At 48.1% G+C, this 14,602-nt stretch overlaps 1 protein-coding gene across 2 annotated transcripts in view; it reads left to right on the top strand.

Annotated features, from left to right (window-relative positions):
• Positions 1–14,602, top strand: part of smog (G-protein coupled receptor 158 smog) — a 170,842-nt gene that overhangs the window by 17,592 nt on the left and 138,648 nt on the right. The window contains exon 1 of one of the 2 annotated variants that reach the window (XM_075892108.1): positions 12,661–12,769. The exons of the other annotated variant lie outside the window; for it this stretch is intronic. Within the exon in view, the coding sequence (XP_075748223.1) occupies positions 12,762–12,769 (8 nt within the window). The 5' untranslated portion in view covers positions 12,661–12,761. Of the gene's footprint in view, positions 1–12,660; positions 12,770–14,602 lie in introns of those variants that run through there. 2 annotated transcript variants of the gene reach the window in all.

Here is a 14,602-nt window from a genome sequence, read left to right as displayed (position 1 = left end):
TGCGAATCAACGAAAGTAAATGAAGATACTGTTGAGACGATGGCGTTCCAGACACTGCGATCAGACTCAACTCCGTCTTTAAGGTATAAGGCAAAAAACACTTGTTTATTTAACTGCGTTCGGAAGCGCTCTGCTGTCACTTGAGCGTCCCCGCGTCCCTCGCTCGCGCTCTTCTTCTTCTTCCTTGTCCCAGCCCAGAACGTGAAAAATAATCAACATTCCCGGCCGCGCAAAGTTAAACACATAGTTCAAGTGGGTACAGTCTTTGTATCGGCCTGATCGCAAGGTGACCGCCTTGCAACTTGATCTTGCAAGAACGAATGACACCGTCTGCACTGCGGTACACTTCCGTGACCCTTGCAAGCTTCCATAGCTGGCGTGGAGTGTTGTCCGCATGCACGAGAACGATGTCCCCTTGTTTCAATGCTGTATTTGATTTCGTGTCGGCAAAGTGTGCAGATCGTAATTGCAACAGGTATTCTTTTTGCCAACGCTTCCAAAAACTTTCAACCAGCAGCTTCCTGTAGTTGTGTCTGCGTATGGCGTCTGATCGTTTGGAATTACTGTTGACTTCGTCAGCGGTCGCATACGGTATGGAAGTCAATCTTCGTCTAAGGAGAAGTTCGGCTGGCGTCAAAGTGCAAGGTTCTCCTGCATCTGTCTCGATGAAAGTCAGAGGCCTAGAGTTTACGACTGCTTCGACCTCCGCCAGCACTGTCGATATTTCTTCGTAGTTCAGACGAGCTTTGCCGATAATTTTTCGCAGCGGAAGCTTCACTGATCGTACAAGGCGCTCCCACCATCCACCCCACCAAGGAGCATTTGGTGCTATAAACTTCCACGAAATGCCGTTGGTGCTGAGGTGACCAGCGACGTCCTCTTCAGAGAACATTCGGTTTAGCCGCTTTATGTCTGCCGATGTCTTGTGAAAGCTTCGTGCGTTGTCAGAATAGATCACCCTAGGTAATCCTCTCCGAGCTGCAAATCGTCGTAGGCACAGCAGGAAAGCCTCGGATGTCATTTCCGAGACAAGCTCGAGATGCGCGGCTCTAGATACGGCGCACGTAAAAAGTGCAACGTAGCACTTCGTGTCCCCTTTCTCCGTGCGTGCATACAGAGGGCCCGCGAAGTCGACTCCTACAACTTCGAACGGGTTCGTTGGTGTCACTCGATGACTTGTTAACGGAGCAGTCTCAGCAGTTCCTGGGCCCGCACTGAAACGCTTGCATATATTGCAGCCATGCAGCACTCTTTTTACCAAAGAGCGAGCTCGACAAATCCAGTAGCGTTCCCGAAGCTGCGTAAGTGTATCTCTAATTCCTCTATGTAAGACTTGAAGATGGGCTCTGTTTGCCAAAAGTGTCGAAAAGTGGTGACTTGACGGCATTATGATTGGGTGCTTGACATCTTGTGTGGAATGCATGAGGGATAAACGGCCTCCAACCCGAAGAATTCCGTCTTTGTCTATGTAAGGGCGTAGTTCAGCGATTCGAGATGTAGACTCGACTGGTTGGCCGTTGGTCAAAGTGGTGAGTTCTTCAAGAAAGCCTTGCTCTTGTGTACATTTTATCCAATACTGTTCAGCGTTCAGGATTTCTGTTGCCACGAGATGTCCTGTATGATTACTTCTTTTTCTGCATCGGTCAGTAAATCTGAAAATCCACGCAGTGACTCTGAGTAGCCGTTGAAGCCTGCTGTACCGTTGAGTATCAATTATCGGAACTGAGAAGCGTGTCATTAGTGCGACGTGGACTGTTGTAACTTCACCTTGGGTGGCTTCCGCTATGTCTAGTTCACAGAACTGTCGGGGCCATTCAGACATCGGTTTAGTTAGCCACTCGGGACCATGCCACCATTTCGAGCTGCACATCAGTCTTTCAAGCGTCGCGCCACGTGTGAGTAGGTCAGCCGGGTTGTCCGTTCCAGGACAGTATCTCCACTTTGATGGATCTGTAGTGCACCTAATTTCATTGACTCTGTTGGCTATGAACTGTTTCCACTTTTTGACGTCACCTTTTATCCATGACAACACAATGGCGGAATCTGTCCACATCGTGTAGTCAACTTGAACATTCCTCAAAGCCCTTTTCACGTATGCCAACATTCTTGAGCCGATTAAGGCAGCCAGCAGCTCCAATCGCGGCAGCGTTGTTTCCTTAATGGGTGCTACACGGGACTTCGCAATCAACAGTATCGGCTCCTCAGGACTTGATACGACGTATATCGCTGTTCCGTATGCCACTGGACTGGCATCGCAGAAAACATGTACTTGAAGCACATTGGTCTTCCTTGCTCCGCCGCCCAGATAGCGAGGAACGACGACGTCTTGCAGTTGCGGCAGCTGGATGACCCAATCATTCCATTCTTTTTGCAGGTCATTGGGTAGGACTTCATCCCAGCCAATTCCTCGTATCCACAGTCTCTGAAACAATATTCGTATGGCAATAGTATATGGTCCTACAAATCCCAAAGGGTCAAATATTCTTGATGCTGACTGCAAGACAAATCGTTTTGTACCCGTCTGTGCTGTCAAAAACCGGAGTAGATTTTCAACCGAAAAGTTGAATTCATCCGTTGCAGGATTCCAAACCAAACCCAGGACCTTGACCGACGTTTCGTGAAGAACGACCATCTCATTACTAGTAGATTCCACTTGATTTTCAAGCGTGCGCATCAAATTTGCTGAATTTGTTGTCCATTTTCGCAATGTCATGCCGGCCGATTTCATTATTGTGCGCGCTTCTCGGCATAGTTTAGCGGCTTCCTCTTCTGTGTCGGCACCAGTGACTAAGTCATCCACGTAAAACGACTCGGCAAGAGTTTGCGCTGTTTGTGCCATGACAGCCGGTGCTCTTTTCACGTGGTAGAGAATAGTAGCCGTGAGCAAAAATGGGCTACATGTAGCTCCAAAAGGCACTCGTGTCATCCTCCACTCTTGCAGCTTGCCCTTGGATAAATCTCCTTCTGCAAACCAGAGAAAGCGGAAAGCGTCTCTGTCGTCCTCCCGAATCGCAATTTGAAGGAATGCCTTTTCTATGTCCGCGATAACTGCCACCGGGTGTGTTCTGAAGCGTAGCAGAATTTGCACGAGGTCTTGGTATAAGTTGTCACCCTTTTGAAGGCAGTCATTAAGGGACTTGCATCCTTTGGCATGTGACGAAGCGTCAAACACCACTCTCATTTTCGTCGTCAGTGCTTGTTCACGCATGACTTCCTTGTGCGGCATGTAATATAATTTCGTCACCTCTGCAGGTACGTCACTGACTACTTCGGCGTGTCCTGCCCTCAAGTACTCTCTTATGGTACGGTCGTACATTTCGAGCAGTCCTTTCCTGGAGTTGAGACGGTTGACAAGCTTGTCCAGTCGAGTAACGGCTACTTGCCTGTTGCTTGCAAGCTCGAAATTATCCTTCCAAGGGAGGGTCACTTCATATCTTCCGTTTTTGAAGCTAATCGTTTGCTCAAAATGCCTCATCGTGTCGCTCATTTCAGGTGGCTTGTTCATCGCGTCCGTAATTCCTATATTTTCAAGTTCCCAAAAGGAGCGCAAAATCTCGTCGGAATCGGTAGCTTGGGCTTTTAGCACGCACACCATCATTTGTGAAGTAGTTGGGTGGGACACCAAGTGCGATGTGCTTCCCTGGAAGGTCCATCCAAGCTTCGAGTTCAGTGCGATCAATGATTCGTTGCCTTCGCACCGTGAAACTTCGCCGGTCAACACTTTCCACATCTGATCGGACCCAATAAGTACGCTGATGCCACTCTTAGTTATGATAGATGGATGTTGGAGCTCATCGGCAACATCGTTTCCCAGCTTCTTGAAAGACGCAACGAAGGCTACGTCCATTGCAGTCTCTGCGATGTCTTGGCAGATGCTTGGGATCTCTATTGCAGTTAAGACTATTTCCGCGTCGGAAAACTGGCTTCGCAGTCGTAGTTCTACTATGCGACGCCTCTTAGCCTCTTGGTCCGATGTATTTGCGAAAGTATTGAAGGCTATTCGAGTTGCTCCCACGCTTTTCAGCTTGAGGTGCTTGGACAGATCTTCAGTTACGAAAGTCCTCTGACTGCCACCATCGAAAACGCCTCGTATGTAGCGGCAGGTGTCATCATTCATGGCCCATGCTCTGAAAGTCTGAAGAAAAACGGAAGGGGTAGAGTCTTCCTTGACGGGTCTTCTTCCAAGTGACGCACAGACTGTCGTAGTTTTTTCGTAGTTCTTGTTAGCACAGTCTGACTTTCGCGAACACCTATCGGGATCGCACATGCTTGTAGCGTGTCGAGCTTGGCATCTGGAGCAGGAAATCCTCTTTTTGCAGTCCCGTGCCCGATGTCCTTTGGTGGTGCAGCGGAAACACCTTTTGTCGTTGGAAAGCAGTTCCTTCTTCTGCGTCAGTGACAAGTCAGCTGTGCAGGCTTCCGATCCGTGATGGCTGGACGAGCAGAATACGCAGTTGTCCTTTTTTTCTCGTACCGAGTTGCTGTGAAGCACAGATGACGTCGGTTTCCCACGCCGAGAGTACGTCGACTGACTGGTCACGGGGAGTGTTCCATGTTCTCGCCCTTTGGCATCCTTAAAATCACTCTTCTCCTGGCTTTCCAGCTCGATACACAGGAAGTTGAGCACACGGTCCAGTCCCACGGGTGTAGCTTCAGCTCTCGAGTCATATGCCAACTGGACGGCACATGATCGATGATACTGCACGACTATATCCCGTGGAAGAGCACGCAGTAGGATGTCGCAGAGCATTGACGAAAATGACGACTTGTGCACACCCAAAGTCTCTAAGCCTCGGATATTCACGAGAACTTGGTCGTACAAGCTGCGTAGCGCTTTGGTGTCAGTCGATGAACGAACAGGGCTTAACATCCGTAGCTTGGCAAAATATTCTTGCTCCAGGCGCGTCTTGTCCCCAAATCGCTTCTGTAGCATTTTGATGGCGTCACTGTAGCAACTTTCTGTCGTCGGAAGGCCCGCAATTACTGAAGCAGCGTCTCCTTTAAGATACAGTCGCAGGTAATGAAACTTCTCTGTGGCAGTGATGCGATTGTTACTATGAACAATTTGGTAAAATTGTTCCCAAAATTCGGTCCACTTGCATAGGTCTCCAAAAAAAGGAGCTATTGTCAGTTTAGGCAATTTAACTCCAGTTCCGTCTGATGGTACTACGACTGTCTGCGCAACTGTTTCTTGAGTTCCGGTCGATGTCCTTAGCATGCGATCTTTCTTGCTGAGAATCTCAGCGAGAATGCGCGTAGCAACGTCCTCGTATTGTAAGACAGCGTTATACTCGACCTCGAACTCCTCGTCTGGTATATGCGGCTCAATCTCGTTATTCAGGTTTTAGATGCGGAGCATCTAATACTCGAGGCTTGTAGTGCGGCGCCGTCCACAAGCTTCCTCCTCCTTCTTCCACCATCTGTGCATCCCTTCCTCCTCTACACACCGCGCGCGCTTCACTCCTCCACCATCTGTGCACCCTTCCTCCTCTACACACCGCGTGCGCTTCTCCTCTTCACGAACGCGCGCATGCGCCGTTGCGCTTCTCCCCCTTCTCGAACATTCGACAGCTGACAGTGCATGCGCCGTCGCGCTGTATATATATATACTCAAGGTCGGTGCTCGCTCGCTCAGTTGCCGCTCGTCGGTTGGTTTGTACGGCGCGTCCACGTCCGAGGTCGCAATGATCGACGTCCCTTCGACCAGCGCCGGCCAAAGTGTTGGCGGAACCGCAACCAAGTCGTCGTCCGAAGACAAGGCAGCGCGGAGAAGAGCTCGCGACGCCGAACGTAAACGTCGGCGTCGAGCGGAAGATTCTCAACTTAGAGAACGTGAAGCCGCTGAGAGACGTCAGCGTCGAGCAGCAGCACCGGATTCGGCCGCTTTGAAACGTAAGCGTCGACAAGAGGACCCGGACTTTCGAAAACGGGAAGCCGAGTGCAAGCGTCGGCGACGAGAGGCCGATCCCGATGCTGCTCGCGAGCGCTCATTTAACACCCCTCCTACAACCACGTTAACCAATTTAGCCAGCGACCCAAGTAAGTCGCAATTTAACACCCCATTTCACAACCACGTTAACCAATTTAGCCATCGACCCAAGTAAGTCGCACTTTAACACCCCGTTAACCAATTATATGCTCCGCATCCTCCTCAGTGTTCCCCCGAGGGAAGCTGCGGGCAATTTTTTTAAGCTCTTCGTTATTAGCCTTGAGCCTCTCATATATGGAGTTAAGCTGGTCATAGGAGGCAGAGTCGTTAGCGAGGAGCTCACTTGCCTCGTTTATAATCCTGGTGTTCTGTGCTCGCCGCGACGTCCGCTTCGACTTCAGTCGCTCCATGCCGCTGCAGTTGACTGGTAGCCGTCCGTAGGGTCCTGGTTTTCAATCCCGGTTCTTCGGCACCAATGTTAAGACGATGGCGTTCCAGACACTGCGATCAGACTCAACTCCGTCTTTAAGGTATAAGGCAAAAAACACTTGTTTATTTAACTGCGTTCGGAAGCGCTCTGCTGTCACTCGAGCGTCCCCGCGTCCCTCGCTCGCGCTCTTCTTCTTCTTCCTTGTCCCAGCCCAGAACGTGAAAAATAATCAACAATACTGTAGCAATGAGCTGCCTTGTTTTTTAACGGCCCAGTTAGAAGGACGTGAAAGTAACCCTAGCAATAACAAACGGCACTCCAGTAGCAAAATTTATTTAAGAACGCGGGCAAGACGGGTGGTTGATGCAGCATATCTTGAGACTTACAGCAAAAAAAAAAAAAGACGCATAACAGCACGAAGTTCGATTACTCGGCGCTACATTCTACGTCATCGCGTCTTTTGTCGTGCGGCGTCCATTCTTAGCGTTAAACTCGAAGATATGCAAAAAAAATGCCGCCATATCCACGAAGTGAATGATGATGAGTGGGCGAAGCTCCGGAAGTAAACCTGGTAAACCATGAATCCTCCGTACATTTTGCCCACTCGATTTTATTGCAACGCTCCCCCTAGCGTACGTCGCCGCACTATATCGAACGATGACACGCGCCATATGTGGCATCATTCCTATTTTATAACACCTCGCATCTTTCATAATCAACTACACGTACCGCCGTCTAGTTTATAACATCTTGCATCTTTTGGACGGACGGACGGACGGACGGATGGACGGATGGATGGACGGATGGATAGACGGATGGATGGATGGACGGACGGACGGACGGACGGACGGACGGACGGACGGACGGACGGATGGACGGACGGATGGATGGATGGATGGATGGATGGATGGATGGATGGACGGACGGATGGACGGATGGACGGATGGATATGGCTGTACCCTTTAGATCGGGCGGTGGCTAGCGTAATACTACGCTAGCCACTATATGTAGCCACTGTATGTAGTCCCCTGTATGTAGCCACGAGAGGTGGCTACATACGGGGGACGCACAGCCCACGCCTTAAGGAGCTTCGCTCCTAAAAAAGTATTTGTTCTCAAGACCTTGAGTACACGTTCTGCAGACGAGATGCGTGCGCTTCTCCTCTTCCTGCTCCTCCCTCCCCGGCCTCCTCCTCACACTTCTTTAGGACTGTTTACCCTGGCTTAAAAGCGAAGGCAGTTCGAGTAATCCCGAGTTTTCAGCATTTACCCCAAAAAACCCGCTTCTGTTCAGCGTTTTCTCGGGAGACAGGATATTTTGTGGCGCTGGTTATCGCTAATCCCTCGACAAAACCCAGGCACTCACTTTTTTTTTTTGAGGCAACCAGAATGCTTCGCACGACCGCCATGATATCGCTAATGCCTCAAAACTTCTTTTTGTAGACGATGGTGTGAATGCGGAGACAAAACTCGCAGTAAACAAGGGAGCAAGAACAAGCGCGTCTTTCGCATTGATATCGCTTGACTGAACTCCCGCTGGGTGAAAAAGAAACACTGATTTGTAAATGTTGTTACATGCTTTTAATTTTTGAATATACGATTGTTATTTTTTAAGAAAATGGCAAGAAACACAGACTAGAGTATGTGCGCTTCTACTCGGCACACACAAAAAAACATTACTGAACGCTAGGCACTGTAGCAAATAACCAAGTTGTTGTATTCATTGACAAGACCTATAGCAACATCAGTGACTAAGTGCGATAAATTTCGCATTGCGAAATAGACGAGAATAGTCTGCTAACATAAGCGTTCCTATAACCACTGGTCTCCTTAACAACGCCCTATACGCTGAAAACGTTTGTAAGGAAACATTCCTGCATATGCTCAAGCCGGGACTATCGTTAAAAAAGGCAGCCTATGACTGAAAACAGTATATACGTGAAAGAAGTCGGATGCCAAGTACTAATAAAAGCTTAGCGCCAATAGGCTAAAAAAATGCAGTTTTCAGGAGGTCGCGTTAACAACACCCACCATAAATGAATAAAACATCTACGATAAAGAAACCAGAAAACTTATAATCAAGTTGCTTTACCGGTTAGCAGCGTAAATACGACTCAACAGTCTGAGACAGCGTTCAAGAAAATTACGGAGCTTCCCGCGAGAAACCTGAGTGGGTGTTTGTTTGTCATGTTTTTGGCGCATACTTTTCGCTAGAGAATGCCTATACTTACAGGCTCTGCCGTGTTGAGCTCAGATTTGTAGCTTCCGGGGACGTAAACGTAGCGACATGTGGTGTCGACAGTGAGAACGTTACTGGAGCGTAGAGTGGAATCGGTGATTTCTCCACGTCCTTGGTGGCGAGGAAAATGGTCATCAAGGATGCGGCTCACGTCTGCCTGCGTGAGGCCGCAGGGAAGTGCGGCCACAGTCGATTGCAACACGCGATGCGCGAAGCGACCGCGGGAGAGAAATTCGATACTGCGTGCCTGTCAGTTTTGTGGATTTTACTGCATTTGTCTATTTACTGTTGTCTGTAGAGAGTACTCTTCAAGGAAATTCGAGTGGAGCTCCACGTCAGTGCAGAAATGAAGTGAAACGAATAGATTGACCGAACAATCTGAACGCCCGCGGCACCGCCGGTAGCTGACTTACACGTTCGAAGGCTCCTGATCCATAAAAGGTATGTGTACGCGGCAGTTTTTCGGCGGAGCTGTACGCACTCAAATATGGGGGACACGTAAATGTACTGTAGGCTTTCTGAAAAGAAACTCTCGGTAAACTTCTTGCTTCATTGTTATGATGAACGGGCACAACTAATGATACAAGTCTCGTTTCGCGCATAATGCCATAGTTTTTTTTTTTTTTGCTGAGATAAAGTTACACAAAGGTAGATTTAGATGAGGCCTGACAAATGGAAACAGGTAGTGGGATAGTCAGGGTGAACAGTGGAAGTGCCTCAGACAGGCTGGGCGACGTTGCGATAGGAGGACCTATCTTTGTCAAAGGCACCTTGTCATCTTTAGCGTGTTAGCTTAAGGGGATTAATAGCGGCGCCATCTGCTGGTGATGGCTCGTGTCCCTGTTGGCAATCGCCGTCTGAAAAGAAAAACTTGAAATGAAGCGAGGACTGCCCTCCTCTGCTTTATAGTCTTTTTTTTTTTCTTTTCAGACGGCGATTTCCAACAAGGACACGGGCCACCACCAGGAGATGACGTCACTATTAACGCCCTTAATACTAACGCGCTAAAGATGACAAGGTGCCTTTGACAAAGATAGGTCCTCCTATCGAAATGTCGGCCAGCCTGTCTGAGGCACTTCCACTGTTCACACTGACTATCCCACTACAAAGATATATTGTGATTTACCCGTTCGCAAGACAAGAGTGCGAGAAAATTTTTACAATTTCCTCAGAATGAAAACTCCGCAATCGATGAAAAACTTCTACCTGGCACAAAAATGCTACGTCGTCGTTGATTTTTCTTTAAGGGCGATGATGGCATCTCGCCTTCGATATTTTTTTTTTCTGTGACAATGTCCGAAAGGTATTACTAAAGAGTGTTTTACCTGCAGCACTATTATTTCGCAGAAACAGAACTTGAAATCAATAAGTGGTAACCCAGCAATAACAAAGCTTTGCTTGTCTGCACTGCGAACAGCGAACACAGCCTTATTAGTATTTTTGATAGGCGTTTCTCCGGAGTTCTCGGTGGGGAACTGAAAGAGGTTGATATGTGGGGTTTAACGTCCCAAAACCACCATATGATTATGAGAGACCCCATTGAAAGAGATTTTCTACGTAGTTCACCTCTGTACCTTTACACAACGTTTTTTTTTTTTTAGTACATCTTTCTGAATTTTTTTTTTGGGCGCTCATCAGTTCGCACTTCCTGTTTCACTGTGGCGCCTCGAGAGGCGACAATTATGGGTCAACTTTGTGCAGACTTATTTCACAGTGCAAACCTTCTCTCAAAAGGAATATTGGGCGCCGAGGTTCAAAAGTTGTTCCAACGGCAACCTTTTTGAAGGGTCTGGGAAAAATAATATCTTCTAAAGGAGGGGCTTCTTCGGCGTGATTTGCTACAGCGTGATTGCGTGGCGTCATAAATCTGTCGCCAGATTTTAATTACGCACGCTTACACACTCCGAACATCGTCAGCATCATTATTACCACCATTGTTTCGCACGACAGTTTTGCTGTAAAAAACACTCCTGCCCAGGATTTGCCCGCACAGGTCAGCGCTAAAGGGAACACGAAGGGAAAAAAAACAACGGTGAACGGACGAGTGGACGGACGGACGGATGGACAGAGAGACAGACAAGCAACTTTGTTAGAGTTTTTGTTATTTACACGTGTACTTCGGTCCCCGCATCACAGTGAAGGCAATCATAATATTAGAAAAGATTCGCCACCTCTTCATCGTCTTCTTCCACCTCCACAATGGCGATTCGACTCCTTGATTGATATGTGTGGTTCAACGTCGCAAAACCACCATATAATTATGAAAGACGCCGCAGTATAGGGCTGCGGAAATTTCGACCACCTGGGGTTCTTTAACGTGCACCCACTTCTGAGCACACGGGCCTACAAACTTTTCCACCTCCATCGGAAATGCAGGCGCCGCAGCCGGGATTTAATCCCGCGACCTGCGGGTCAGTAGCCGAGTACCTTAGCCACTATACCACCACGGCGGGACTCCTTTGGAATCGCGTTTATATCAATGTGTTGTCCCGCTTTCTCAACCTTTCAAAACACGACCGAAACTCCCGCACTTTTCTTAAGAAGTTAGATTATTGGGTTTGCTTTTCTGGTGTCTATGCTTTGTTTCATACATCGCGGTGCAATGCTGGAAAAGCTGTGCAAAGAGGTCAGCCAGCAATAGCCCACGCGCGATGCATTGTGACATGCAGCATATAAAACACTGAAAGGCGATATCAAAGAGAGGCTAAGTGGTTTTGATCAACCAATGACAACAGTTTAACAGACTTTGCTTATATCTGAAGCACAGTTGCCCCACCGCGGTGGTCTAGTGGCGAAGGTAGCTGGCTGCTGACCCGCAGGTCGCGGGATCGAATCCCGGCTGTGGCGGCTGCATTTTCGATAGAAGCGAGAATACTGTAGGTCCATGTGCTCAGATTTGGATGCACGTTAAAGAACCCCACGTGGTCGAAATTTCCGGAGCCTTCCACTACAGAGTTTCTCATAATCATGTGGTGGTTTTGAGGCATTAGGCTCCACATATCAATCAATCAATATGAAGCATGGAGTATCCTCATTTATTACTCAGCCTACAAATTAAAAGGAATCGTATTACGGGTGGTTAAATCGTCGATGCGAAAACATCTACTGCAAGAAGTCTCGGTAGGTTCCACTCCGTTGCACCTAATGTATGAAACGACGTACATACATCAGTACATGTTGAGAAACAACAGGTAACCAAGTTTATTCCTATATCACACGCTACTACTAATTTCATAAGTCTATCACAATTTCATTCCCATTGCGGAGTCCCCTAGCGTAAGCTATAGCCAAACAGGCATGTCTGTGGCTAACCTCCCTGCCTTCTCTATTTTCTTACCTTCATTCCTTCTTGGCACGTGCAGCCACATTACCTAGTTTTCTTATTAAAATTATGATTATTATAATGACATAACACAAACGTCCCTGCCTTGTGGCTTTGTCGGGTCTGGTCTTAAAACAAGTCCAATTCAGCCGCACGGTCGCATGGGAAAATGAACGCACATTCATGACCTTTCTTCATACCTGCGCAATTTACAATCTGTGAAGCCACATGTGTGACGTTACATAAAATGTTAGCGCAGTAGCCTGTTTACAAGAGTAGTACATTAATAATATCATTTACGTCCCAAAACCACGCTGTAATTACGGCACGTCGTAGTGGAGGACTCCAGACACTCCGAAGAGCTGCTTAACGTCCACTTACGCACAGTACACGGGCATCTACCATCTCACCTTCATGCAGTAGCCACAGCCGAGATCGAACCACCAACCTTGGGATCAGCAGCCGAGCACCATAATCAATGCTCCACAGCAGCGGGTAAAGCGTCATACCAGGCCCACACAGCACACTTGTCTTACTTCCTTGGTTGCACGCCGCGTACTAGAATAAGACAAGAGTGAGATCATTAAATGAGTGAAGAGAGTGGCCGGACGACTCTTTGCCACTCGGTAATCGGGAAGAAGAACAGCAAGTAACAGGGTAACAGAAAACTGGAGAGAAAGAAACAAAAGGTGTAAGCACCAGATCAAAGCTTGTCATCATTGCAGCCCTCCATGCAGAAGCATTGGGTCACATGCATCGTAATGAACAATAATTAAGGCCAAAGCTATTTGCCGTGAGAACGCCGCTGATTTCATAAACAGGGCACGGCGTCAGCTGTTTTAATGACGCTGTGAGTAAATATTTTTCTTTCTCAAATGAAACACTTAATCCAAGCAAGCATAAAAACGTTGCCGGACCGCATATTGAAGCTCTTTTCTTGTTGCTTATTTTAAGGATAGTTCTCCTGGTTTCTTTTTTTTTTCTTTTTTTTTTGCTTAGCACTTGCATACTGCTGAATAATTTGAAAGCATTCGGTTGAAGTTGTTTCTTTCATTCATTTGACAGCGGATTTTCGTTGCCGAGCGCGGAGAACACTGCATTATCAAAGTTGGGCGTCAGTATCACATCTCCAAAAAATCGGCAGCTGTTTTCATGCTATGGAGGCGGATGAACAGCCACGCTTTTTTGCACACCACACAGACAGACAGACAGACAGACAGACAGACAGACAGACAGACAGACAGACAGACAGACAGACAGACAGACAGACAGACAGACAGACAGACAGACAGACAGACAGACAGACAGACAGACAGACAGACAGACAGACAGACAGACAGACAGACAACTTCGATCGATCTTGAAGAGATACTGACAGGACCCCCTAATGGGGGTTATAATCACCGCTGCCCGTGCCAACGTAGTAACAGAACGCCATGTATCCAGAGGGCCCTTTCCTGGGCCCTCCAGGTACACTGAGGTACACAAAATTGCGACTCACATCCAATAACAGGTATTACAACGAAGACAGAAAAATTGTGAGCAGCTCCACTCCAAATGATTCGGAGGAAGTTCAATGCACGCACTGTCTTGTGTTTATTATGTGTTCATGTTTTGTTCTTGTGATGTTTTCGTTGTTCTGTCACTCACTTGACAAGAGTGGCCACGTGAGTGGTCGAGGAAGTCCCTCCTGAACCTCCCGTGCTCTACGGCCGCATCCCGGTGAAGTAGTCTGGCCTCAGCCTCTCGTTCTTTCAACTAGGAGTCTTTCTCTCGTCGTTGTTTTTTCGTGGCACTCTGTCGCGCCTGCACACTTCGGGATGGGCTCGATGTACCGGCGTTTCACTTGTTTCCTGGGCCATATGGGCGTAGCAAAGGAGGTTGGGGAGGGGGGAGGCAGCAAGGCTTCCTTCCGAAATTTCTCGATTTTGCTTGTGTATATTTAAACACACACACACAAACACACACACACACACAAACACACACACACACACACACACATACACGCGCACGAATGTACCTAAGGCATGGTTGGCACCTCCCCTCCCCCCTTTCCGAAAACCTTTTCACTGCGCCTCTGTCCAACTGTCACATGACGATTTTCCTTACGTTGCAGCCGTTTGTCTGCTCTGTCCTGTTTTCCTGTATTAGGGCTCAGCAATCGACGTAGTCGCTCTTCGTCTGCTCGCTTAGCCCTAACGGTGGCATCCGCTGTTTGTCGACCCTGCGGTTCTCGGGCGAGCGCAAGCTGTCGTTCTCGGAGGGCCTCCTCCTCAGCGGCACTCATGGTAGGAACCCCACTGAGGCATCCATGACATCGCTTTCTCATTGGCTGTAGCATGGGCGTGCCCCTATAGTGGCTAGACCATTAGAAACTTCTGGATGGTGGGATTGTGGCACCCTCTCTCAGCCTAACGGCTCAGTGGCTGTTTCGCTTGAACTGCGCTACCACGTTTTCTTTCGGCCTTAAGTGCATAGCACTTAGATATCTTTCCAGAAAGCTTCTTTCGAATTTAGCATGTGCTTCTTTAAGGTCTACCGATCGATCAGCAACGCATGTATCAATACTTGCGTCTTTGTGCCGCATTACCTGTTTCGCGACATGCGTCATAGTGTGTTTTTCCGCATGCGTTTGGCTTTTCGTGCTCGATCCTTGAATTTGCGTTTTGTGCCCTTGCGTTCT

The sequence above is a fragment of the Rhipicephalus microplus genome, chromosome 4 (genome assembly GCF_043290135.1).
Source record: "Rhipicephalus microplus isolate Deutch F79 chromosome 4, USDA_Rmic, whole genome shotgun sequence".
In the NCBI taxonomy this organism is placed as follows: domain Eukaryota; kingdom Metazoa; phylum Arthropoda; class Arachnida; order Ixodida; family Ixodidae; genus Rhipicephalus; species Rhipicephalus microplus.
The sequence above is the reverse complement of the archived record's forward strand: the minus strand, read 5'-3'. Positions and strand labels throughout refer to the sequence as shown.